The sequence below is a fragment of the Rhea pennata genome, chromosome 15, assembly GCF_028389875.1.
Source record: "Rhea pennata isolate bPtePen1 chromosome 15, bPtePen1.pri, whole genome shotgun sequence".
NCBI classification, from domain to species: domain Eukaryota; kingdom Metazoa; phylum Chordata; class Aves; order Rheiformes; family Rheidae; genus Rhea; species Rhea pennata.
In genome coordinates, this window is record NC_084677.1 from 16,969,157 (window position 1) to 16,996,873 (window position 27,717).

Below are 27,717 nucleotides of genomic sequence, written 5' to 3' on the forward strand. Positions count from 1 at the left end.
TGTTTCTTGTAAGTGTTTGGGTAGGTGTTATTGGAGGGCGCCTTAAAAGTGCCACATGGCAAATTTCTTTGTAGAATCAGTGCTTGTTGTTTGAATGACTGGTGACTGTCAATGGCTATTCTAACTCTGTTAAGGCGCTATCAAAATCTGTTACCTGTAATGTATTCTAAGCTTAATAGGCCTCTGACTTGAAACATGGTGATCTTAAGTAAATAACTGAAAGGGCTTTCCAGCTCCAAAGCTTGTCCTTGAGTCACTTTGAGTCACACCGGTCACTTTGGTTTTATAACTTCATTTTCATATAATTAGAAATTCCTTTGTGCTGTGTGGAAGATGCACAGAGCAGGAACTGTGAATCTGTTAAGTGCTGTCAAATACACAAAGTAGATGCATTTGAAAAAAAAAAAAAATCCCTCTAATCTGCTTAGCATTAAAGGTCACCTTGAATTGGAGTGCATCATTCTGGTGTTTCTCTTCCCTAGGTCTTGCCTGAATACAGAGCATAGTTCAGGATCTCTGCCCTAAAACTGCATGCTACTCAAGTTTGTGAGAGAGATCTCAAAAATACCCTGGTTACTTTTTTTTTTTTTTTTTTTTCTTACATAGATTTGTACAGCAGCTGTCTTAGACCAGCGCAGTGAAATTGTTAACCATTAGGATGAACCTAATGACTACTAAATGGGGAATTTCTCATGTGGTTTAATCTAAACTCTGCAAGCTGTTAACACAGCAGATAATTTCTATATTAAAAATTCTGTGATTGCTTTTACCTTGTTGGAAAGTAAATCCATAACTCATTTCTTAGACTTAGTTTCTGTTTGTTGTTTTGCTTTTCATTTTTTTGCATTTACATCAATATGATTTTTTTTTCTTTTGTTTGTCCTGTTTAGCATTTTTGATGTTTTTATTGTTGGACTTAGTGGAAATTCACATTATTTAAACAGGTAATATTATCTGGTCTATCCGTTATTCTTGAGGTGAGGAGAGTAAGTTGTTTTCAAAAATCAGATCACCTAAAGAAACATAGAGAGAAAAATCATCAACTGACTTCAGCAAAGTTTCTCAGTTTACAGATTGCTTTCCACATAAGAATAATTAAAGACCCAACTAACGTACTTTTTCTTTCCTTTCCAGGTCATGATTTTCATTTTCTCGTGTCATTTTTTTGAAGAGAGGAAATGATTGTAGTGGAACTTGTTACAAATCAGTCACTGATACAGAGTCTTCGTAGTTCAGAAACTTTCATAGAAGAACAAATATAACCCTTTCTTTGTTTGTGTTCCGGAGTCTGTGTTGTTAAAAAGGGAAATAAAAATGACGACTTCGTCTATTAGGCGGCAGATGAAGAACATTGTGAACAACTATTCAGAAGCCGAAATAAAAGTTCGGGAAGCAACCTCTAATGACCCCTGGGGTCCCTCCAGTTCATTGATGACTGAAATAGCAGATCTGACTTACAATGTTGTGGCCTTTTCTGAAATTATGAGCATGATCTGGAAACGGCTGAATGACCATGGCAAAAACTGGCGACATGTATACAAGGCTCTTACTCTGTTAGATTATCTGATTAAAACTGGTTCTGAGAGAGTGGCACAGCAGTGTAAAGAGAATATTTTTGCTATTCAGACATTGAAAGATTTTCAGTATATTGATCGAGATGGTAAAGACCAGGGTATCAATGTAAGGGAGAAATCCAAGCAGTTAGTGTCACTTCTGAAGGATGATGAGCGACTCAAGACAGAGAGGGCTCAAGCCCTGAAGACCAAAGAACGCATGGCTCAGGTGGCCACTGGAGTGGGTAGCAATCAGATCACGTTTGGCCGAGGCTCCAGCCAGCCAAACTTATCCACTAGCTACTCAGAGCAAGAATATGGAAAGTCTGGAGGCTCCCCAGCATCTTATCATGGCTGTAAGTACAAACAAATGCACGTAAGAGGGATTTTTCTTATTTCCAGAGATTTTGTATTCTGATATGCTGTTAAAAGTGAGTAAATGGTTTCTTCTAGGGAGATTAACATACAGACTACAAGGAGCTTTTTGCAGTGACTGAATCTTTGTAGGTCTGCTGTGCGGTACTAATGTCTTTTCAAATGGCTGTACTTAAACATTCCTTTTGGAAAGGATGCATGTGTTGATGTAAATCAATTTAAAAAGCAGCTGTTTACTGCCAGTTCCAAAAGGTAGTTTTGTCAAGCTGTTTCTGTGAATATGTTCCTATGTCTGATGTGATAGGTCTTCAGTAGGGCAATTATTAAATGATTTTTTTTCTTTTGTTTCTAGTTTTAAAAGGAATGTTTGAAAATTCGTTGAGTTCAGTTTTTTTCCTAACGTATAATTTCAGAAGTTAAAAGTACAGAGTATTTCCTTGATCATTTCTCTAGATGGTTTCTTTATGTTGCTTCCATTTTATTTTAGGAAGAATTATTTAACTTTACTGCTTGCTCAGCAGTTTTTAAACTAGTAACACTTTGACTATGTCAGTGTTTAATTTGAAATGATATTAATTTATGCTATCAGCTTTTTGTATGCAAATATCAGTACTAAATACCATATTTCATCCTAATTTTTTAAAAAAGGAAAGAAAAAAAGAAATGCAGTGATGTGGGAAGAATGCATTCTTTATACGGCTGCTTGGGGGAACTCCCTGTCGTGTTAGGAAGAAGCCTGGTTTGGCACTAAATCCTTCCTAATATAAGTAATGATCTGATTAAAGCTGCTTTGGCTGAAATGTCAGTGGTTGTGGTCTAATTCTGAAGGAAAATCTTTTCTTTAAAATGAATGCTTTTAGTGTGTGGAGGACCGTAACAGAGCCATTGTGGTGAATTGATTGAGCATCAGTTTTAAGAATTTTAAGTTTGTCATGCCCAGTATCCCAAAACACTTCTCAAATTATACATACATGAATGATGTTGGTCCCCCTGTCTTATATCAAGCTGTTGTGTGGAAGTCAATAATAAGTTAGCAGCACAAATAAAGCTAGGATGAAGAATGTTCAGTTAAAACTACAGAGAAAAGCAGGAAAAAGTACTAATTTTTTTTCAAAAGGAAATATTTTTAGGGTGCAAGGTTCCCCTTCTCAAAAAAGAACAAAAAATGTGCATGAATGTTCTTAGGTACAAGAATTTCTATTCTGTCCCTTATCTAACAGTGGAGTAACAGACACTTTAGTTTTTCTGTAATAATGATATTGGAGCATGGATTCAGTATGAATCCTATCACCACTATAATAATGTTTTTTTTTTCTTTTTAAGTCATCTGCTTTCTGCCATCCTCTTGTCTGCTATAGCAAAAAAACTTTAATATATGAAAAGCCTGGAAATATTGTTGGTTTTATCATAAACTGATGGACCGAAAGAATACTCGCTAAGCTATGCTGAGAACGCTTTTGTTTGTTCTGCAGTGTCCTTCACTAGCCTCTTACATTAACTGATGTATGTAATTATTGTTGTTTGTCGTATTAAATGATACCAGAGGCCTCAAACTGTTCCTCACAGCAAGTATTGAGTAACACAGGGTGTGTTGCTGAGTAGTTACTCCTTAGACATTGTAAGAATTTTGATGGCATGCTAGATGTTTGGAAGGAAGTTTGGCCATTCGTTCAATACAGAGTGTGTATATTCTCACTTGCCTGCATGACTTTGCTGCATATTGTTTGCAGTGTTGTTTTCAGGTAATAATTTTTTAAATCTTTTCTTTCCTTCTCCCAAAACACACATCAAAAAAGCTTTGGAAACTCTGGACTTTTTTTTGTTCTTCATCTGTTACAGATTCTTCTGTACTTAATTGTGTATCAGCAAAAATTTAGATGGCTATTAATTTTTATGATGTGTTTCTTCTGAAGTTTTAATGTGTTTTCTTTATGCAGATGGTTTATTCAATATAGCAAAGCAAACTAGCGCCTTATAAAATAGCAGTGCTAAGTGGAAATGGAAATAATTGGAAAACTCTATATAGAGCTTTGCCCTTTATCTTGGGAAAGGAAGAAAGAGCTTCATCAAAATCCAGAAAATTAGTTTCCTACATTAATGCAGAGTTATTCTTATGCCTTTTTAAATTGAATGGAAAACATGTTTTTCATGTTTTAAAGAGATTGTATCTATCATGTTTTTTTATTCTGTAATGATACCTTTTTTTGTTCTGAAAGTATGGATTTAGCGAACTATGTGAAAGGAGTTAAGTTATGCTTAGCTCCTGGAAAGTACTCTCCTTATCACAGTTGTAAGATATGGTTGCTATACTATGTATTCTGATAGAATTACCTTTTATTCTTCTGGTCTTTTGCTGGAGAGGACATCAGAGGCATCTAGATTCAGCTGCAGGATCTTTTGCAATCTATAGCATGAGATCTGCCTTTATAAGAAGACTCTATTAAAGATTTGGCATGTTTTGTTAACATTTTCATATAAATAAAGCTTGGGAAGTTATAAGAGCCTTTTTACCAATATAGCTAAACAATGTTTCAGCTCTTGGTGTTTTGGTATTAGCAGGTAGTTTTTAGTTTCGTTACTTGCTAGACACAAGGGGTGTGGAATTCAGATTTTAAGAATTCTTAGCTGAATACATTCTCTTTATTTGAAAAGCCTATCTTTGGCTCCAAAATCTCATTTTTAATACTGTTTTTTCAGACCAAAAAAACCCTGAACTCCATGAAAATACTTAATGGTTTAATCAGGACAGATCATAAAGGGAATAGTAACATTCAGTGAATAATGTTTTGGCTTTGTTCTTCCTTCTGTCAGCTACTTTACGTGCAATGTTGGATAAGTGGACCTTTTTGCTTTAGTTTCTTCATAATAAATACAGGAGAATGTTGAGCACATTTGTAGGGTTATATATCTCAGTGCCTATATGAACTGGTGTTTGTATTTGATGCTGAACTAGAGGCTTTCTTTGTAGGGTTGCTTGTATTTGTGTCCCAAATCATTCTTGCTTCAAAAAGAATAGCAATATTCATAGCCTGCATAGTATGAGGAAAATTTAGGATTGAAAAGAATCCCTTGGATAATTTACCATAGTGCCTCACTGCTGCAAGCAAAACACAGTGTACATTCCTGTCCTTATATAAAACACCTTTTAAAGACTGGTGGATGAAGACATTTTTCCCTTCTCCTTGTAAATATTTTAATCTTATCTCTTCCAGTCCATTAGAAACTGTGGAAAATGAAATGGTGAACCAATGGGAGCTTTTGATGTTTTGATGTCCAACTTTAATGTCCACCAAAGCTTTATCTTAATGACAGTGTTGACTGAGGATCTGCTGCCCTGTGTTCGGGTTGCGTTGGGAAGTGCTTGCAGAGCAAGAGTGGCATATGTTTTAATATGCTGATTTCATTTACACAAACATGGCAAAGTATGGGACAGGGCAGCATGCACAGTGTGACCTAATTTCAGAGGAGCACTTTGCCTGGAGGTTGGCCACTTGGCTGAGAAATAAGATTCATTATACATAGAGCCTATTTGATAAAAGACTAGAGAAAGAGGGAGTGAAAAGGGCTTTTTTTGGATCTGGTGAAATGCTGAGTCTGTCAAACTTGCATCCTAAAGATTTTGGGAGCATTTTTTTTTTTTTACTGCATTTTATTTTTTTTTTGGGTCTTCTCATTTAAACTCATTAATCAGTTTAATATTTCCAATGGTTATTCACATTAACTTGAGTCATTATTTAAAAGCAGTTTTGCAGTGTGTCAGCAGGTTTGTCTTTAATCATCTATTTCACATTTGTCTCGCTTTGAGTGGAAAATTAATTCAGAAGAATTAATAATTTGGGTTTGTCATTATAGGAAATTCAGAATGTTCCTATTTTTATTTTTCTTGTAATCTATTCTGCAGCTGTGCAGATTGGAGTAAATCTCTGTTGTTCCTGCTAAGTCAGGAAATGTATGGCCTATCATCCAGGAGTGAATCTTGACCAACTCTGTTGATAACTTCTGTAATTTTGAGATATCACAATAGATTGGTAGATTCCTGTGTTGTCAGATGCCACTTTGGCAACTTGATTTAATCCTCTCATCATGCTTCTGTTTTTGTGGTGCACTAAGCAAAGATGGAGAATGCCACTGGTGTAATCAGCTTTTGTAGTTGCAATAAATTATCTAAATATGCCTGTAAAAATTAGTGTAGTGACAATCTGAGAGAGAAAAATTACTCTTTAACTGAAACAAGCCTTAAGGATCTGTTTAGTGTTAAATGAATTTCCACAGTGCTGTATCCATCTCCTTCAGTGGAATTAGCAGTTATGCAGTTGGTCTGGTCAGCTCCACCTTGTTACATTAATAGGTGCGATTACTTCCATTCTTAAAGGATCTCCTTAATTCCCAATGCAAAGGCAGACTATAAAATTCCTTCTAGATTAAGCAATTTGTGTGTGTCATTTTATAGTCTAAGAGATTAGATTGGTTTTTTGAAAGTATCACATCTTTCCTTTAATAGGCTTCTGTCTGAAGACTAATGACTGGAATCTCTGCTTGATTCCCAAGTGGATTATTATCAGTTTCTTACCTTGATGTTATTTTAGTTTTCCAAGTCAGTCTTGTTTTTGTCTATTTTTTGTAGAAGAACCAATCACGTGAGGAAGTGGCTCTACTTTCTGTCTGAATGTGACTAAAAACTGAGTTCTGAGGAAGAATGCCTCCTCCTGTAAATGACAAAACTCAGGCTTATTTTCCATGGTATTCTGTAGCACTAGTTGGTGTAGAGCGGCACTTAAAAAAAAAAAAAAAAAAAAAAAAAAAATCAGCCCATGCTTTTGAATGAAAGACCAAGTCTCGTTTCATACTAGCATTGACTTTTTTCTTTAATAATAAACAATGACCCTACTTTCTAGCAGTGTACTGTGTGTTAATGCTTTAATTCATTAACTTAACCAAACCTTTGGGCATCTCCAGAAAGCTTTTAATGTAGCCAAAATGTAGTAAATTATCCATAAATACATATAAAAGACGTCATAGCTTCTAATAGAGACAGATGGTGGAGCAGAATTCAGCTTTAGTGATTAACTGAGGTTGGAAATGATTTCCTTGCACTCCAGCTAGAGTCTCTTAGAGAAAACAGGCCAGTGGCATTTATCTCTCTCTAAAAGCAGATACTCTGCGCATTTGCTTTTCGGCAGCCTAGAGAAGCCTGGATCTCCAAATTCTCAAAGCAACAACAAAGCGGGGCTTACCAGGTCAGAATTGATCTATTGAGTCCCATCTTACATAAACATCTGAGTTAACTGTCATGTGCTGTGGGATAAGAGATTCTTTGTATGGCAGAGATACTGTTACTAAGGCAATAACCTCTATGCTAGATCTTTGCAACTAAAATGTTAATACAATGTGTGGCCAATATAGAAGGACAGTTATAACAAGGAATTTGGAAGGGAAGTTGCTGGATAAAACATGTCAGAGTACTGCCAGGAACACTGCTTTGAATTTCCTTTAATTCTTTTTGGAAAAAATTGGGCTGGCTACTGTTTAACGTAGGTGATTTTTATTACCACTTCATAGTATTTAATGCAAAATAGCATCATTTTTACTGTTGTTTTTTAACACGAGACACAGAAAAATCTCAAATCGACAATTTTTTGTTGTTGCAGAATGAGTTCTACAGTGCTCTTTAGAGTTAATAAAACCAAGTAGAATGAATTGCTGAAAAGCCTAAAAGTGAAAAGGAATAAACTGTATATGTGAGACCCCTTATTATCTGTGTTCAGATTCTGGAGCTGCTGAATGCTGGTCTCTGTTGGGAGCTGTGAGGTAATGTAGCGCTCTGCCAAAGCGAGCCTGCCACTCCTGCATGCTTTTGAGAGCAATGACTGGTAGGAGGGGAAGCAAGATGCTTTTGAGTAGGATGCAGTCACTTGTTCCTGCAGCTTTTTAATGCAAAAATGCTGTGTGCTGTTAAAAGCTGAAACTGGTGAGCACTATTAGTAAGTAGTTCTTCATGTGGAAATGGGAGGAATAACAGAGAAATTAACTTAATGAACCTGTTTCACATAATTTTAAAGTCATTCTACCGTCAGCTTCCTAGTTGCATATAATTATGTTGAAAGAGATCAGAAATTCTTGTATAAAATATTAAGGAAGTCACGTATTCCCCTCAGCCATAGTTGCAGCTGAAGAAACAGAAGACTTAAATGCACTTTCTTGGTCCTGGTTCACTTGCATCTGTTCTCAGGTGACCAGGTTATATATCCTATTGGTATGCATATAGAGCTCTGTTTTGAAGCTAGTTATGAATCTTGCCTTCGGTAATTTCTGCTAGAAGGCTGCTGCTTTGAGTTTATACACATCTGTTTGTATATCAGATTTATTTATGATCAATTTAAATCATTGGTTCTCGGCTCTTTATCTTAAATATCTTTTTTTCACTCCATAATATTTTCAAGACTGTTATATTTAGCAGTCATAATCTGCTCAGTCTTCTTTTTGCAAGGATAAAAATATAAAATATTCTGTGTTCTCTGAAGGTAAGCAGCTCCACATCCATTCAGTTTTGAAATCATCTGTATTGAACTGGGATGACCAGAATTGCATTTGACATGTTAGAATTCTGACTAGTGCTTTCTTGTAGTAATGCTAATGTTAGTGATAGCTGTATTAGGTTAGTGGCTGATAGCTATCATATGTTTTAGTAATATACAGAACTCTTTACATCTCTGTCACTTCCAGTTGATGCCCCCTAGTTTGTGCTTTGTTACTGAAGAAATCTTCTTGCCTTCTCAGTATCGTCCTATTTCTGTTGCTCCCTTTCTCAGTCAACTGCTTTCTTTATATTCCAGTTTCTCCCTCTAGTCTGACAATTTTTCTTAGCACTGTTTTTGCATTTACCCATAGTCTCCATTTTGTGTCCCTCCCTCCCTTTTTTCCCCTTAAGGTTAGTCTTAGTCAATTGTTGAGAAACTGTTTGTAAACTTCCTTCGTGATAGGCAGTATGATATAATCTCTCCTTAAGTTGTTTTTTTTTAATGTCCTTAGGTTCTTACATGAACCTCTCTTTAACATCCTAATTGGCATCATAAAATGCTGTACTGAGATTATTTCTACTACTTTTCCTTTTGACAAAAAGATCAGAGAAAGGTACCAGATTTTTTCTGTCGTAGTCTACCTTTGGTAACCTCTTGCTGAGTTTTATTCCATTTTTCTTTATTTTTGTATTTAAAATGTTTGCAAAGTCTGAATATTCTTAAGGCTGTACTTTTCCATGCTCTCAGACATCCTGTTCTCTGATGTCCCTTTTATTCCTACTTCAGGTCTGTGATGGTATAGATAGATTGGAGAGCCCATCAGTGATTTGTGAAGCAAAAAAGTACTAGCGAAGCAGACTAAATTTAGGTAGTTTTTATGAAAAAGACATTTAAAAAGTAATAGAATTGAGATAGTGGTAACATCTTTGTAAATGTGAAGTAATGAGCTGGTCTGGTTGGCTTCAAAGCTTCACGGACCAGCACAACATGAAAGAATTTAGCTTCCAATAGTAAATTAATTTGGCCCTTCAGAATCAGAATGGGATGGGATGGAATATTGAGTACAGGATAGAAAGGAGAAGGCATGCCTTGTTTATGGCTTCCCTCTTAGGTGCTGGATGAAAGAGGAGAGTACACACTTTAGTTTATAGTGACATTTTGGCTAGAAATCAAAGTTAGACATAAAACTGGGAAAAAATTTGGAGGATTAAAGTAGTGACTGAAAATGTGTTTTTAAAATTACTATTTGGCAATCTAATTTTTATACATCCGGCTGAACTATGTAAAAGGAATTTAATTTCTTTTGAGTTTGACATCCTAGCTTTAAAATATAGTTCTTCTTTATGAAATGTTAATATATATTTTTCAAATGTTTAATTCCCTTTCCAGCCATTAAATAGAAATTCCTATAATAAAGTAAGATAAAATACCAGTGTAGACAATCTGGTTGCTGGAGAATTATCTAAGATCACAGAAATTGATTAATTACTGTATAGTGGTAAACATATTAGAGTTCTCCCATTGGGACAGAAGTTTTTACATGCTACGGCAGTGAAGGCATGAACAGAAGACGACTTGTGTATTGAGAAATAATATTTTAGCTGTTAACCTTAATTCTTGCCCTGAGGGGAGGGTGGAAAGCAGATTATCAGATAGTTAATGGAAGTCTTCATGCAAGATCAAAAAAAGCCCCCCCCCTCCCCCCCAAAAAAAAAAAAAGCGCCAAACAACCCTCCCAAATCTATATACCTTTTGTTTGTACAGAAAATGATACTGATTTTGGAAAGTTTGGGTTTGAATAACTGATTTGTTTGTCTCTGAGCACGCTTAGCAGTTGAATGGGAGCGATAAAGAGCTGTTCTTAATCTGTATTATTTTACAGAAAAGTGGGCGGTATCCAATTTTACCCTTGTATTGGCTGACTCGCAGTAAATCCTTACACTGATGTTGGTACATGTAAGACATTTCAACAAATGTTCTTGAGTGATTAATTCTACCATATAAGTCGGTGACCTGTCTCTAAAACTGGTTTGCTGGGACAGGGTATCCAACTTTCATTGTAAGCTTGTTGATTTTTGTTGATATAGAAATTCTCACCATTTAGAAAAAAGAGTCTTTGTTTTCCAGAAATACTTTTCATTTAAAGCAATTGAGCTATCTTGCAAATTTTTACCTTTTAAATTTTTCTCTTGCTTCTTGACCTCAGCTGAGAGTTGGTCATGTTCAGCTATTTGTATGAACTTTATCTCTGATAAAGCTGAGTATGGCCAGTGGACCCTTGGACCTCAGGGTGCCTGTTTTGTTTGGTATCGTTGGCTTTTGAGAATGGCTATGAGGAAGTGGAACAGTCTAGTAAGAGAGGTAATCAAACCTGTTACAGCTTTTTGTTATTTAGTGATTTATATTTGTTGTGTTTGTCTCCAACAGCTACATCTCCTCGAGTTTCCTCAGAGCTAGAGCAGGCACGGCCTCAGACAAGCGGAGAAGAGGAGCTCCAACTGCAGCTTGCACTGGCAATGAGCAGGGAAGTTGCAGAGCAGGTCAGTTCCTGTTTCTAAAGTGTCCACACATTGATAGTTGAGACTACAATCTTATTTATTTATTTATTTATTTTTTTTTCAATGGCAGCTTGGCTTTGCTGCAGGTGTAATAGCAGGAAAGAATGGCCATTTTGGAAGATGGATGCTCTTTGATTTTTATTTGGTTTTTATTTTATTTCTGTCTTTTTTTAATTAACTGTGGCCTCAGTTGAGTGCTGTTGAGCCTAGTGGAAGATGTCAGTCATTTTGCAAGAAGACTTTATGTGGGAGGATGTTATTCATCACGTTACTGAAGCTGTTTTCAGTTACGAAGAACTGAAAACACGACTAGACCTGAAAGCCTTTATTAATGGGGCCAGCAAAAAAAAAAAAAAAAAAAAAAAAAAAGTGAATTCTGATTACAAGGGAATTTTGAATTATCTGTTCATTTGGTTAGATTATCTGGAACAGAAGGGTGATCTGACACAAAATGCTAGACTATTCAAAGAACCTGTTTTTGAACAATTTATCTCCTAAACTATCACAGTGGTTGTATTAATATGTCAATTCTTAGGAGGTTTATTGTGAATTTGGAGTAAATGCTGTAATTCTGAGTAAAGTCTGCTGCATATTAATATGTAATGGAGTTGAATCTTGGCTATGAGTGAAAATTCAAGCCAACCACACTGAGTGTCTCTGCAGTATTTTAGAGGCTTCCTGTGAAAGATTTAGCTTACAGCTGTATGTTAAGCATTAGTATCTCTGTGCTTGGAGAGGGAAACTATAACCCAGTGAACTTTCTCATTATTTAGCAGTAAACTTTAAAAGAGAAAAAACCAAAAACATAGACTATATCAGTTGAAACAGCTTTAAAAATTGCAAGGAAGATGCCAGTTTGGGAATTTGTCAACTTCTGAAAGACATGGTGCAAGCGAAAATACTTGAAATAGTTGGATCTACCACAAACATGATAGTTTGGAGATGTCTAAAAGCATGTAAAATATGCACAGAGTTGGCTAGATCATTCACTTAGTGTTCTTTATAGATATGACGATTGCATCAAGCTTGGAGGGAAGCTGTCAAAAATCAGGAAAATAAAGTTTAAATTACTACATCCTTCAGTAGTGATTTGAATGATCATCAGCGCTATAGTAATTTAAAGATGGGATGTTTATTGTGTCTTTAAATTCCATGCTGTTTACTGCATAGTAACATAATTTTTGGAAAGACTGTTTCATTTATAGCTTTTCCACTGGAAGTAAAATAACCTGAGAGTAAATTTTAGTGAGCAAAATTGATGTTGGCTTAATGATCACACTATTATATTGGTTAGGTTATACAGGGTTACGTTGCTCCTGACCTCTTTTTGAGTGAGGTGAGATTCATAAGAAAATTTTTCTTCTCCAGTTGTGCTATGTATAAGTTACAGCAAATAGGTCTGGCAATCCCACTGCACTTGCCTGTGGTGCACATCACTCCCAGGGTGGCAGGGAGTGCTGCACAGGCCTTCCCTGGCAGTGTCCTGCCAATGGGGCTAGCCACCTGGAGCAGCGCAGTCTAGGCTAATGGTCTATATCAACAGTGTTGATTTCCTTTGCAGGAGGAGCGCCTCAGACGCGGAGATGATCTGAGATTACAGATGGCTCTGGAGGAGAGTCGCAGAGACACAATTAAAATTCCCAAAAAGAAGGAGGTAGTGCCTTCAACTAAGAAATTCCCGGTTATGCTGCCAAAAGCTGAAATACAGTAACACAAAATAGCTTAATACTGAGCTCTTTTATGCTTTTGGGATTGCTTTGTTGTATAGCTTAAAGCTTCTTCCATGTGGGTTAAATTTCAAACTACTAGTCAATGCAGGTGTGTAAAAGGAAAAAAAAAAAAAGTTGCTTCTTCACTCTCATGGGTTTGTACGTCAGAGGGGTAATGCTCTTGATTAAAGCTCAGACTGTTCCTGCCCTCAGCATACAACTTTGTTGGACCTAATGGATGCCCTGCCCTCGTCGGCACCAGCATCACAGAAAACAGAGCCTTGGGGACCTCCTGCTGCTGCTGCAAACCAAACTGATCCCTGGGGCGGATCCACAGTTGCAGCTACTGCCTCTGACCCATGGCAATCATTTGGTAAGAACAAACTCCACCAGAGGGAATGCTTAGCTTAAAAATTTCTGCTTTTTAATATTGGGCTTTTTCAAGTTCCTCAGTAACAGTGCAGAATGTCCTGTCAGTGTATTAGTCCGTTTTGCTTGTTTTCCATACACTAGAAGTAATGTTCCCTTAACTCATTTTCAAGCAGAAATGAATGGAAAGCAGGAGAAGCAACTTGTCTCATCTTGGGTTGGGTGCTTGTGGTTTGACTACTGGATGGGTCCCATGTCATGGGCTGAGATACTTGTCAGTGTTTAATATGGTAGTCAGGCAGGATGCTATAATTTAGAAAGGGTGTAGCTTTGAATTACAGTATCTTTAATACTGCTCCTACTGAAATAGGATATGTATACAGTCTGAACCAAATGGGTTGAATTGTTTAGAGGTATTTACCTAGTTAAAAATTCTAGCTGTTTCATTAACTTTTGATGCTGCATTCACTTCAAAAATAGATTCCATGAAAGAGCCAACACTTCGCATGTTTAGTTGTTTGCATATTTTTTTTGTATGTGTGTATTTTGCTTCCTATGCAGTGTGCTATTTTCTAGATTAGCCAAAGGCTGTCCAAGGAGTTACTCCTTTGCATAAGAAGGCTGATGGTTCCTCGCAGTAGGTTTTCAACATACTATATCTTTGGGAATGGAGCTAGATGTGTTTTGTTTTATTTGGGCTTCTGTTTGTGTCGAGGGGAGTTTGGGATGGGAAGGGGAAGGAGATTCTTTGGTAGTCCTGAAGATTAGCAGCTTAGCTCTACCAGTTTTGCTTTAGGCTGGTGTTTCTAGGAGCTCAGCTATATAGTAAGTGGAAGTCATTTGCATTAGCATTAAGTACTCTACCCTCCAGATTCCTAATTAAAAATTTTGGAGTTTAATACTGAAGCTCCCCACCCCTGCCGCCCCATCGTGGTGTCGTTAAATGCACTTGCTTAGCTACTGGGCCAGCCACAGTTCACTGTTTAAGTGTAATCTGTATCTTTTCTAGGGATAGGTGTCAAACGTTAGATCAGAAAAAGACAGTGTTTCAGGGCTTTAAACTGATGTAATTTTCCACGTTTAAAACCAACAACCCCCCCCCATCTCATTCAAATCTTGTGCTTGATATATTATCCATTGACTAGTTTTTCCTTGAATCAGTTGCAGCTGTAGCATTTCCTCTCAGTGGCTCCCAACTTTATTAATGCCACTTAAAACAACCCCTTGTTCCAGCTGGCCAGTTACTTGGCTGCCAAGGATAGTCTTAAAGATGGGAGATTTATGAATTTGACTGCTAATAAAACAGTGAGCCACTGAATCGTGGTTCTTAAATCCTGTATATGCTTTGGCATTTCAGCAGAGATAGTGGAAGCTAAGGAAAGGTATCTTCCCAAATGCTCTGTGAGCTGTCTTATGAAAGAAAAGACTTTTTTGAAAGCTTCCATTTATGAGAAGTGCTGTCATTAGCATTTTTTGCATGGTGTTGATTGTAACCCAGCACTAAGGGTAGATAAAGGAAATCTAAGTGCTGGACTGGGAATAGTTGTTTTTTTTGGAGGATTTCATCATTTCCTGTTCTGAAGCTGCAGCAAGACCATGCCACCTGTTGATGAAAGTGAAAGACCAACATTGCAAATTGGAATTTGTGCCAGCATGAGTAGCATTGGCATCATGCTATTCTTTTTGAAAACCAATTCAATGTTTTTTTGTGTGTATTTTTAAAAAATAAAACGGTGCTTAGTTGTACTCTGAAAGATGTAAAAGAATTAAAGCTTATTGCTTATTGCATGGTTAGTTCTGCCCTACTCCTGGATTATACAGTTCTTCTCATTTAGTAATTAAACCATGACTGATCTAGAAGTTTCACTGGGAAAGGAAACGTGTGCATATACTATCTGATTTGAAGTTAATCAGTCATCTTACAGTTCTACAAGATGTTTATTTAAAATGTTAAGTTCCCATCCCTGCTCTTTCATGGCTAAGGAGGTGAAAGAGGGGTGGGAAGGGATGAGACGGAAACAAACTAGGAGCAGTACCTTCCAGCACAGGGCTGGCCCACTACAAATACGAAATGTGATTTGCTTTGCTGGTCCCAGGGTTTGATGAGCAGCCCGAATAGCTTCATGTGATGAAAGAAGGAAAAAGAAGCCACCTAAAATGAATAGCATTAAGCAGTACCTTGGGGAAGGAGAAGAAATGGGCAAACATAGAAGAATGGGAAACATTGACAGACAAGTAATTTTGGTGATCTAAATTTGTAGGGGAAAAGTTGTCAGTGTCTTGTAATAAAAATGTGAATGTTGAACATTCAGTTATTGGGGTTAAAAATGTAGGAAGGGGTATCAGTAGAGAACTTGGACCTGTGTCAGGAAGAGTGCTTACAAATAAAGTTTGGTGTTATGGGGTCAGGCTGTATGCAAGTGTGTATGTATATTTGTGTGTATATATGTATGTGTACATATATGCACAGACATACATATTTATTTATTTACAAAGTAGCAGTATGGTAGAAAGAGGTTGAAAATTAATATCTGTGAATCTCTTGGATTTCTTTTCCTTTTCATACATTGTATATTTTTTCTTTTACATAAAGATTTTTTTGGAATTCTTCTTTCCCTGCAGTTTATTTTAAATACACCCTGTGATTTAAGTCAAATATTCTCTGTCATGGTGGTAATGTCTGTAATGAAAACAAGTTTATATTCTTGTTGTTGGAACTGCTAATTTTTAATTCAATTACAGATAGAAGTTAAATTTTATTCAGCCATCTTCCACAGAATGTAGCTGTGACTGTTGTCCTGCATATATAAGATGGGAATACTGATAAAAACTCAGCGTCTAATGTTGAAATGCTTTACCTTTTTGTTTATTATTCACTTGACAATAATGGCCTGTAACAGAGATTAATCTCCTTGGATAGCTTTCCAAAGTGAAGCTACAGTTAGTTGTGTTCCTGCTGACTCTTTTTGCAGGTGCCAAACCAGCTGCTTCTGTTGATCCTTGGGCAGCACCAGCAGGATCTACAGCTCAGTCTCTATCCAAAAATGTTGACCCCTGGGCTCCTGCTCAGACATCATCTTCTGCAGCAAAACCTTCTGTGGATCCTTGGGGACCAGCACCTGCAAACAAACCTATCTCTGCTTCTGGTGAGAGGCTGTCACGTTCCATATCCATATTATCTGAGTAACGAAGGGTGAAATCTGAATGATTTTTATGTTGATTTTATGTTGATGCTGTGTAGATTGATTTGCAGTGCTGGACTATAAAGTGCATGAGTTGTAATAGCTAACAGCAATAAGAACTTCAGGTACTGTTATTTTGAGTTAGAGCTCTGAATTCATATTGCTGCTTTCTTCATACTCTCTTGCATCCACGTTCTTTTATTTTTATGTATGTTTGTGACTGTGCAGCTGCTGTCAGGCTTAAATGGATTTTATCTTTAATTAGATAAGAACTTAATTTCCGGAAATGAATGTTACTATAATTTTACCTTTCATCATGATAAATACTGTGCAAATGGATGTCTGCAGATGTAGACTGGCAGGTTGAGCAGTTCCACACTTTGAGGAGATTTTTATAGGTACAAATGAAGGGTTTTCTACTTTAGACTGAGGGTGTTAGATCTTCCCCTAAACCTGTGCGTGGCAAGATGTTGAAGATGGTGATGGTTTATTCATGCTCTGTAACTAATGCAGTTTTCATGAACCTTACTAATACCTCATATTTTCATGTTGGTGCTGTGGCTGCTCTAAATGCATTTTCTGTTAATCTGTTGGTCATTCATCTCAGTGCGTAATAAATGGAGAATTCTCAAATTGAACACTACAAAAAGTGGTCTAATCCATTTTTCTCTGGGCAAAGGGTAATAACTGGATTGTAACTGGAGTGATTCCTAAATTGTGATAATCTTTGTCCTTGGTAGGAAGTACTGTTACTATACAGAATCTTTACTTATATTCTTCGGGGGTCTTGTCTTCTTTGTGAACCCTTTATGGAATTAGATCTGCATCTTGATTTGCTTGAACTGTGTTCAACAAATACAGAAAAGCTCACTTCAAAGCTTTTCAGTAGTGTGATTACTCTTCATTTAGGTGTGGCTTTTCTTCCTCCCTTCTGAGGTAAGAGTGTGTCCACATTATGGAAATGTTATGTTTTTGTTTGTTGCAAAGTATGGCAAAATTCTGCTGGCTTAGCTCAACTGGGTCTTGCCATCTCTATATGGACTAGATTGCCATTCCAGCAATTCCATGGCATTCCTACCCCATTTTAATTTAGGGAGCATAAGTCAAATCATTACTCAAGTTACAGCCATGTTGCATTTGTCTTCGCAAGTGTATTCAGAAGTGATGTTTTACTTGAAGGCTGATTAGCACATGTTATAATCTAGCCTGTAAAATTGTTGCTGTGCTCTTCTTCGCGAGCAATATATTCCTGCCTGTGCACTTAAAAAAAAAAAAAATAAATAAAAAAAAAATAAAAAAAAAAAGCCCAGCCAGCTCAAGTGTGTGTTATATTTCAGTTTAAAAATGCATCAATCTGAGTTAGTCAGGAAGGACCCTTTTCTGATATTGTCCTTCTCCTTTGTCCTGGGTAAATGTAGAAGCACTCAAGCTGCTCTGCACAGCTAACCTGGGATCTGATGGAGTGGCTTCTTAGTAATATGAATGGGTTAGAAATCCCTTTCAGTAGGGTCAGGTGTATAATGCAATTGAAGATCTATTAACGACAGAGCTCTCTTGTTGTTTTGAACAGGAAGTACATCTTTTGACCTCTTCAGTAATTTGAATGGTACAGTTAAAGATGATTTTTCTGAATTTGACACACTTCGAACTTCCAAAAAGCCAGGTATGAATTGAATTCTTAGCAAATGGACAGTTTGGCTGATAGTCTCAGCAACAGATTTATCTGTTCTTATATTAAAAAAAAAAAAAAAACAAGAATTGCCTTTCGCAAAGCAAAAGATCAAAGCTAGTGATAATGCAGCAGTAAAACCTTTTTGTTAACATTTTGGCCTGTGCATGAACTCATGGGGAGCTGGGCTCTTTTGTATTGTAAGCCATAGAATTTCACTCTGTAACCTTTGTGCTGCATTGACCCAGAAATTTGCTTGACTTCTAAATTTATCTTATCTAGCATGTGTGTGGGGTATGGCTCATGCTCAGATAGTTAAACAGAACAATGTTGACTAAATTTCTCTTAACGCATAAATTCTAGCATAACAATGGTAGAAAAATGAGAAAATTCTCATATAAAAGTTTTGATTTCTTTTTGTCTTGGTCATTGCTCACTAAAATAACAACTGTTAGATCTTAAAATGTAAGTGCTTTGATGCTAGATACTATCTACTTTAAGCTGGGTTCTTCCTGGCAGGTTGGTCGCTAATTCGAAGCTGGGTCAGGCCTCTAACACAAAAGAGAAAACTCTCTTGCAATCTAGTTGGGAAGGTATAAAGTTGATCTAGTGCAAGGGCAGAAGCCCAAGCCTTTTGAGTATATTTTCTGTGGAAACTCTTAGTGTAATCTATGGCAGCATAGTTGAAAAAATACCTGTCAAGGCCAGTCAGGTAGAACCTTCCATAGAGCACTGCAACTATGATTCTAGCTTCTTCTCACTCTTCTAAAAAAAAAAAAAAAAAAAAAACACTTTTCTACTTGCATGCTAAGGGTGTAACATGTACTGAAGTTCTTAAATATAACTTATACAAACATTAGATTTCAAAATACTTGCTTTGTCAGGTACTTGAGGGTGTTCTTTGCTTGATTATGTGGAATGATGAGAAGTTTTGTTTTTCTTCTTGTGTTGTTACAGCTGAACCAGGTTCCACTTTGCCATCCCAGCATAGCGGTACCACAAGTCCTGATCTCTTTGATTCCCAGCACTCAAGCGTGACATCAGGCAAACAAAGTGCAGCTCGGAAAACCCCCGAGTCTTTTCTGGGCCCCAATGCTGCTTTGGTGAACCTGGATTCACTGGTGTCTAAGCCACCGCAACCTGTTACTTCACTGAATCCATTCTTGGCGCCAGGTCTGTTCCTATACATTTCTTTCAGTTTTCTGTTTATACTTGCCTTTCTTTTAGGAAAACCTTGCATAACTCAGGCTCATGTAATTTTAACATCAGTTGTTTCTGGCATGTTTTTCTTGATCACTTCAGCCAGCAGATCATGATTAAGAGCAGAAGGGTGAGGCAGCATGGTTTTTAGGTGTACTACTGGACTCTGAAAGCCCCAAATTCTGCTCTTGTGTCTGCTGCTGATCTGCTGGGTTAGATTTGTTCAAGCTCTTTTCTTTCCACTTACCTTTTGCAGTTGCTCTGTCAAAATGATCTGAATTAGAAAAGAGCTTTTGGTTATTAAAAATAGCTGAGTTAAATCTGACTGACTGTCAGAACAGGAAAGATGTGAGCGTGTGGCAGCAGAGACACTCTAACCTTTGGGAGAGTAATTGGTAGTAGATGCTTGCGGCAAGCAGGTAGGGAATAGCCCTTTTAGTTGTGCTGCTGCAGGCAAATTAGCCTGTCTGACTGCAGCCTTAGATTCCAGATAGCAGGCTCTTGAGTGTGTTTTAATAGGTGGTTGGTTAGACTGTTATAACCCAGTTTTGATCAAAACATGCTGTTAATGTATTTGGAAGCAAATTGGCTGTCTTAGTTCTTCTGTAAATTGCTCCCTATTGTATGGAAGCCTTCACTTACAGCAGACTTAGCTGATGGCACCAAATATTTGGAAGATGTATGTGTTTTAAGGACTCTTCGTATGCACTGAAATTCCTATGTGACGCTGATCTTGTGACTTTTTTTAAATTATATTTTAGTATTTCTTTTCTTCACTTTCCAATGGGAAAAAATGATAGTTTACTAAACTCCATGGGTAGAAAAAAAAACCAGTAATTCTGAACAGTATTGGCAGTGTTTAGCAACAGGAAGTCTGTGTATCTGCCATTACCGGTTACTACAAAAAGTTTTTAAGGGGTCACTGGGCCATCCAAATAACTCTATACATATACAGTAAAAGGAATTTGTAGTGTTGGCAGCAGTTCAAAAAACTTGATCGCTGGGAAAGTTATTCTTCGCTTTTTCTAGCACCACTGTAACTCGGAAACAACTTGTTTACTTTATGAATTCTTGTCAAAACTCAGTGCCAGAAACATGTACAGCTTCTAAATGGAATTGACTGGCTGAGTTCTTGAGGCAAATGTACAGATACGCTGCAGCCAGATTGCAGTGAAGGAGTGCTATACAATAGCGTGCTATCTGTACTCTTTTGTAGTGCTAATTTTAAGTAGCATTAAATTACTGACCTAGATGCCATGGTTAAGTATGTTCCAGATTATCAAATTTGAAACCTGTTTCTCCAGTGACTGCAAGTGGAAACTGTTGGTCAGTAGAGGATTATTTTGTGCTGTTGAGAGGCTTGGTGGACTTATGTTTGTGCACCAGTGCAGCCCCAGTGAACTGAATGGCATCCACACAGGTTTCTCCAGAGGGCATTTTGGGGTTGGGAGCATGTGGGGATGTATAGAACATTTTTTGGCTATAAAGAGAATCTCCCAAACCTCAGTGTTTGATGGAGATGCGATCCTCTTGCCTCTTTCCCCTTCTTTTCTCAAAACTAGGTGCAGCTACAGCACCAACTCCAATCAACCCCTTCCAAGTGAATCAGCCTCAGCCGCTCACTCTAAATCAGATGAGAGCAAGCCCTGTGATGGGAACCAGTCCTTCTTTCAGTGCTGTGCCACCAATAAGCATGGAGCCAATACCTCTGTCTTCCATGGCCCCAGTGCCTGTGGGAATGGCACCGATACCAGCTATGGGCACTGTGGCATCCATAACAAGAATGGGCCAGGGGCTGAATGTGAGCATTGCAGGATCAATGACCCAACCTCTTCACAGTACAGGAATCCCGCCGTCAGCATCCCAGTCTACAAATACAACTAACCCTTTTCTCCTATAAAGACGCAATCAAAGGAACTTTCTTTTCATAGTGTTTCCAGGCTGAAGTCTTTACAGCTAAATGAACATGGCCTGTGTGGACTGAACAGTGTGTAAGAGACTTGGAAGTAGGTTTGCAGTTTACAGTTATGATCTTTGAAGAGTTGTCTCTACTTACCAGTTAATCTAAATCTAGTCTTTGCTACAGATGGTACCTTACTTTGGCTTGTTGAGCATTATGTGAAATGTTCAGACTTTTCACCAAAGTTAGATTCTGCCCATTTTGTTACTTTGTTAATCATTTCAATACACTTTCTAGGGAGAACCTGCCATTTTAAACTCCGTTGGCTATTTTGTAGATGTCAGATGATGTGCTGGATCCTGAAATTACTATTTACCTGCATCTGCCACTTCCTATACCCATATGATAGACCTGAGATTCAGAGTGCTAGTGAATGTTTTGCACATAACTATACACAGTTCTAGACTGTTGGTTCACCCATAGTCCTTACTCTTAGACAAGAACAATTGAGGGCCCAGGTGGCTGGTTTTTATGCATTAAACATTGCAACGCAAAATCGCACTGCTTTCGTATCAAAGGTTTGACTGAGAAAGCAAGTTTGTCTCAAAAAGAAAAAAAAACAGACAAAAAACCCAAGAACATTCTCAAGTTGTCAAGTATAACATGTGCTGTTGTATGCAGTATGCAGTGTTGAATTTGTACACTACTCTCTAAGGACTCCTGAGGAACTCTCTGTGAGTGGCATGCTGCACTCGTGCTGCGTGAGTGTCCTGCTCTGTGCTTGTCCAGTACCAGCTTCATTTGGAAGTTATCACGTGTATTTTGTTTTTATTTGGCTTACCATGTGAGTTGAAAGAGAAAAGAAATACAGTGGGACAACTTTGAATTCAGTTTCACCGGGGCAAGCTTTAAAACTAATTCAGGCTTAACCTTGCTATATGCAGTTACTCTTGTATACTTTTGCACATATTTTGTTTAGTACAGTTTCATATTTGAGTTTGCAGAGTTACCTAATAGTCCTTTTTTTTGCTAATTTTTATAATGTGGTTCTTATTTAACTGTCTGGTTTTGATAGATTTATCAAGTCTGGCTGAAAAATTAAGATATTGGCAAATGTCATTTTTATGGTTTTAATGCCCTCTTATTTATGATTTTAGCTCTTTGTTTCTGTAAAGAGAGTTTAAAAGGGAAAATTAACACTAAAATATTTTACTTTTAAGTGGAGTATTCATAATGAAAATCAAAACAAATTCTCATGACGAATTATTTTTAGATGAATTGAATTTGAACATGACATGATTTAAGACTGCATTAAAAAGAAAAAAACACTAAAGTCGCCTTTCCCTTGATTTGTTCCTGTTTTCCGATTACCAGAATGGACGTTTAGCCTTTATGGAGATCATAAGAAAGGCTAGTTTTTCTTGTAATACTTCTTGAAATGCTAAAAATCCTAATCTATAGACACACTCAATTTCATTGACTAATTTTTCTTAATTAAAGGTGCACTCCATAACTGGTTCCATTTACAATTATTAATTGTAAGCTGAACTATACATTTTACTTGCATGTCTGGACTCATCGGCACTAAACCATGCTCAGGTTTCAGTCAATGTTACTGGTATAAACCTGGCCTTCTCTAAGTTGGCAACGTTTTTTTAAGCTCTGCTTTTATGAGCAGCACAAGTGTATGCAGAGCATGTAGAAAGGGATGTCCCAGTGCTTGTAATTGCCTTGAGGGCATCTCTGTGAATGAACTGATGCATCTTGGTGGGCCTTTCCCTAATTAGGAGGAGGGGAAAAAAAAAAGGCTGAAAGAAATTGCCAGAGCTCTGTGTCCTGGTGTAATGATGCTGTGTGGGACGGTGCCAGCCTAGGGTAGTGTGCCATGGGAAGGAAGGGCTGGCTAGTGTGAAGGGGACTGGATTATATCCTGTGGGGGGGTAGGGGAGGCTGAAAGACTATCAAATCTAGGGTACAATCACAGATTTTAGCTGTGTAAGTCAGTATAGCTCTATTAGTATATGGAATGCTAAATGTGTGGATGTTTCTATGCAGATTGTTCTATCCTCTTGATACTATTGAACTTACAAGCAGGATTCAGAATATTCATCTGCTCTTGTTTTGTATAGGGGGAAAAAGAATTACTGTCCACACCCAGTATGTCGTCTTAAAAAAAAAAAAAAAAAAAAAGAAAAAAGAAAAAAAAAAAGGAAAGAAAACCATTCATGTTGCCTTTCAGAATAAGGAAGAATATTTTACTTTTTTGTTGTTGTTGAAGTTATTGAAAAGTGTAGACCAGGAAGGGCGTGCTCCTTGCAGATGGGGGAAAAAAGTGCTTTCCAATTGATCTATGGCAAGATTTATCCTTCATTGTTTTTTCCAATTTAATTTTATCAGCAGTGGAATTGAGGTCATTTGATGTTTTTCCCTTAGTTGGTCATCTGAGTGCATTTGCAATGGTTAGATGGGGCATTATCTATTCAGCCAAAAAGTTACGATCACATCCTCTCGCTAAGCACTAGGTAACTGTTTTTAGAGGCAAGATGGGGTTGATAGTAAGTATTTTAAAATTTATAATGTCGTCTGCAGCTCAGAGTAAATGAGCTGCCATCATGAACTGATAAAAATGTATTGTTGATCTGGTAGGGAGCCCTAGCTTAATGAAACTGCTGAATGGCAAATTGTTGCTTTTACCAAGCCACTTCTCTAAGAGCTGTATTACTTTTACATTATATATGTGTGTGTGTGTGTATGTGTATGTATCTATATACATATATATACATATAAAAAAAAATATATATATATGTATGTATTTTGCACAGTAAACCATGATAAGACAGTCTGAACAGTGATTAGTCCAGATCATCGTGCTGTAAGGCGTTAGGCCAAGGACTGTGACCATGCTGAGATTCCCATCCCGACCTGGGTATGGCAGGAGGAAATGGGTTCGAGAGAATAAGCAGCTGGTTCGGTAAATCTGCTTGGTTGCTGGCTTGTAGGCATGTCTGTACCTCTCACGTGCCATGCAGACTTGTGGCGCTGTAACAGTAACACTGAAAGGTAGTTTCTGTCCTAGGCAGTTGAGGCTTCGGTTGTGTCCTGAAAAGTAAATCTACTTCATGGTAATTTAACTGCTATCCAGACTAATTCTTCCTCCCTCCTGACCCTCCCACTTCTTTTTGCATGGAGGACGTGTGTATATCTGATCACATCTGCTCTGCCATATTTCTCCACATGCGTTTCCCTCTTCCCCTTCTTTTCCCACTTTGAAATATTAAAAGTGCTTTTGATTTTAAAATGTTAGTATCCCAGAATAGCCTTACTGGTCAAATTGACCAAAAATAAAGTGTTATTTTATAAAAATAAAAATATCTTGGCATAATTTTAAACCCCAAAATAAGCTTGGTTATTTATTCAGTTTTATACTCTATAGAAACTAAACTACATTGAGGGAACAGGGAAGGAAAACCATGGTGGGTTGTGGTGTTTACAGTCTTTTGAAGTCCCGTAGCTAAGACAACTATTGTTATCCATCTTCCCTTTTGCTGTTACAGTTTCTAATGTGTACTGTATGTATTAATATTGCACAAATTGTGGAGAAATACACGGTTTATTTTTCACAGCAGAATCTCACAAGACTCGCTTCCTTTACAAGTGTTACAATTTAAATATTTACCAAACTCTTTTCATAATACTGGGAGCCGGCTGCTTTTTATGAATTTGTGCTGACTATTGACATTATTTACTGTATAAATAATTTATCATTTGTACTATTGTATCATAATGTCTGTATCTTTGTGTCATTTTTCCCTAGCAGTGTCACAAATGTGATATTTAATAATGCCATCAGAACAGTGGAAAGACAAGGGGTTTGTAGGTGACTGGTCAGAATTAAAATTGTATTGCTTATATTCCAGACGTGTTGCTTTTTCTAGACTCTGCGTAGTGTTTATATTGCATTTAAAAACTATTGCTGCCATGCTTGATTTAGTTTTCCAGAAGGTTGGATTGGATGAGATTATTAAGGTTTGTGCTTGTAAGTCCTACAGTCCAGGATAAATCTAATCGTTATTGAGAGTAACGCTTCTTGTACATTGTCAATGTGATTTCTTCAAAGCATTCATCACTTCTCCTGATGCAGGCTTGCTCTTACTATGAGAAAGGAGGGTTTCTTATAGATCACTTAAATCAGAATCAGTTGAGACCTTATTAACTCAATAAAGATGAAGACTTGTTGTGTTGCAGGTGACTGAATTGCTTCTTTAAACCACGTTATCTTTTAAACATTTTTAGTAGGATGATTAACCGCTTTCTTAGTAGAGGCTTCAAAAATTATATAATGTTAAAGACAAGTCTGGGGAAAGCTTAAGTTTAAAGCTGGTCATTCATGCAGAAAGGTTTGGGGAAACTGTGACAAAACTGACTTTGGGAATCCCTGTTTCCCTTTTTGCAGGTGTTGAGTCCTGCCCCTTCTGCAGCCTTGCCTCTGTCCCACTGATCATGTGGCCTAGCAGGTTGGTTGGCAGTGAGCCTGTCTCCAGCTGGGAGGTGACTTCAGTTTCTAATTCTGGATGTTTTAAATTGGAGGGTACTTCATTATCAGGCTGTTTCAAGAGCTACCTCTCGGGAACCCCTCCAGGTTTCCTGTAGTTAGGGCTTGCTGCTAATCAGACTGATCAGTAATCGTTAAATACTTAATTTGCTAATGCTGGAACTGAAGTGATGCTGGAGAACTGATCACTGGAAAGGCAGGCATGGGAAAAGATCCTGTCTAATATTTTGATTTCAGACTGTGGGACAAAGCTTGATGTGGGTGTTCTGCAAACCACTGCTTCAGTAACACTCAGATTTCCCTAGAGAATGAGGTTGCCTCCGGTTATCTCCTTGATTCATTTTGCCTCTGTGTTTGGGCCTGAAAGAAAAAGAAAAAACATCTGTTGCCAAGGATGACAGCCCAAATATGGTTTCTTGTGTCTCATTTTTACAGAATAATGTTTCGTTACTTGCTGTCGTTTCCTGTGCAGGATGTGTCTTCTGTGCGTTATTTATTTTTCCTCTAGCCATTTTCTCTTTTTCCAAGGGATCACTGCTTCGCCTTTTCAAATTGCGCTTGTTAAAGTAAAGCTGCCTGCTACAGGGAAGATTTAGGAAAGGCTTGAAGTGGAAACTTCTGTGATAACTTTATAATACTCTTTAAAATGGCCTGAATACTGCAGACCTCTGCAAGCCAAGGGGATTGTTGGAGGGAGTTTAAATTGATAAAGCGTGTTGTGAGATGGGGTTCTGGCTGTCACTGAGCCTTCCTCTGACCTTGGGCAAATAGCTTTCTCTCTGTCCTGAGTTTCCTCTTTCTCTTTTGTAAAGCGAGGTGGTATTTGCCTGCTTTTGCAGAGGAAAAGGGATTTTTTGGATAAAGTGTTATCTAGAGGCTTGCCCTCGTCCGCACCAGTGATGCCAAAGCATTTTTGCTTAGTACATAAATCACTATTGCCTCTCACTTGTCCTGGTTTCTGAACGGGTGCAGCTCTGTTTTCTGCTTGTACTCATTGAACTGGGAGGAAGTGGTTTGAGCCAGATCACTCTATGGCTTTGGCAGGACTTTTGCAACTGGCTGCAATTCACATTTCAGAGAACCAACCTGATTTATACAATGCTTTAGATTAAAAACTTCTATTTTTTTTGGAAGTTATCTATCATCAGTCTTCCAGGTAATCTCTTCCTCTATTGCTGAATTTGGACAGAAACATCAATATCATAAGTACCGAAGTTTGTTTTGGAACCCAGGATTATAAATAGCTAAGAGCCAGTGTTGTACATGGCTGTAACAGTCTTGTCTCTTAATGCTTTGCTGAGAGTCGATTGTATGCTGTAATTGCTGAAGACTTAGGGTTTCAGTGAACATAAATACCTGTCCCAGTCCCTTTGGTGCTTAACAAATCCCTGTCAATTACCCATTAGGGTGGTTAATTGGCAGCAGTCTGGTGATCGATAGCAGATGGCAGTCTACCAGTGTAATATGAAGGAGTGATTTGCAAAAAAATGAGATAGTAAATTGTAAACTGATGGAGAAATTGGGAGTATATGCTCCAGACACTGAGACTGGGGATGGCAGGTCCCTTGGGGGTGTTCAGAAGAGCTCCAGAACGAAGAAGGTGCCATGGTGGCATCTTGGGCCCCCTTGATCAAAGCTGCCTTGGTGAAAGTGCAGCGATAGCTCAGGACCAGATAGGAATTTTGCTGGGGGGGAGGCAGGAACTCTCCTAAGCCTGAAGTGAATAATGTGAGCCTCGTGTAGTTCGGTAATCTCTTTCTGGCATGGCTCTACCAGAACAGGTGCTAAAAATGATCTTTCCTGACATCTCTTAAGCATTATAGAATAGCACATTGTTTTTATCCAAAGAAATTGTAAATACCACTGGAGGAAAGAATGACTTGTAGTGATCATTCCTTTAATTTCTGATCTTCGCATTAGAGATGCAGAGGAAAAGCCATCCTTTTCCTAGTGGCTTTTCAATTTGGGATAGGGCTAGGAGGTGGTGCAAAACTTAGTAAGTGAACGAGCTAAGTTCATTAGTAAATTGGTCACTGAGCTGCTGGATATGATCTCAGACATTGAAATTGATCAAAAATGCTGCCGAAGTGGAAAATACTTCAAAAGCAGCCAAACATTCTTAATAGCCACCA

At 37.7% G+C, this 27,717-nt stretch overlaps 1 protein-coding gene across 4 annotated transcripts in view; it reads left to right on the plus strand.

The window, feature by feature from the left end:
- Positions 1–25,277, plus strand: part of EPN2 (epsin 2) — a 49,066-nt gene extending 23,789 nt beyond the window's left edge. For 3 of the 4 annotated variants that reach the window (XM_062587922.1, XM_062587923.1, XM_062587921.1), the window contains 8 exons: positions 1,135–1,909; positions 10,874–10,986; positions 12,566–12,658; positions 12,927–13,086; positions 16,055–16,228; positions 17,835–17,927; positions 18,891–19,106; positions 20,696–25,277. In XM_062587922.1, coding sequence (XP_062443906.1) covers positions 1,315–1,909; positions 10,874–10,986; positions 12,566–12,658; positions 12,927–13,086; positions 16,055–16,228; positions 17,835–17,927; positions 18,891–19,106; positions 20,696–21,033 — 1,782 coding nt within the window. In that variant the 5' untranslated portion in view covers positions 1,135–1,314 and the 3' untranslated portion in view covers positions 21,034–25,277. The remainder of the gene's footprint in view (positions 1–1,134; positions 1,910–10,873; positions 10,987–12,565; positions 12,659–12,926; positions 13,087–16,054; positions 16,229–17,834; positions 17,928–18,890; positions 19,107–20,695) is intronic. The other variant, XM_062587924.1, reaches the window with a different exon arrangement.
- Positions 25,278–27,717: the final 2,440 nt, after the last annotated feature.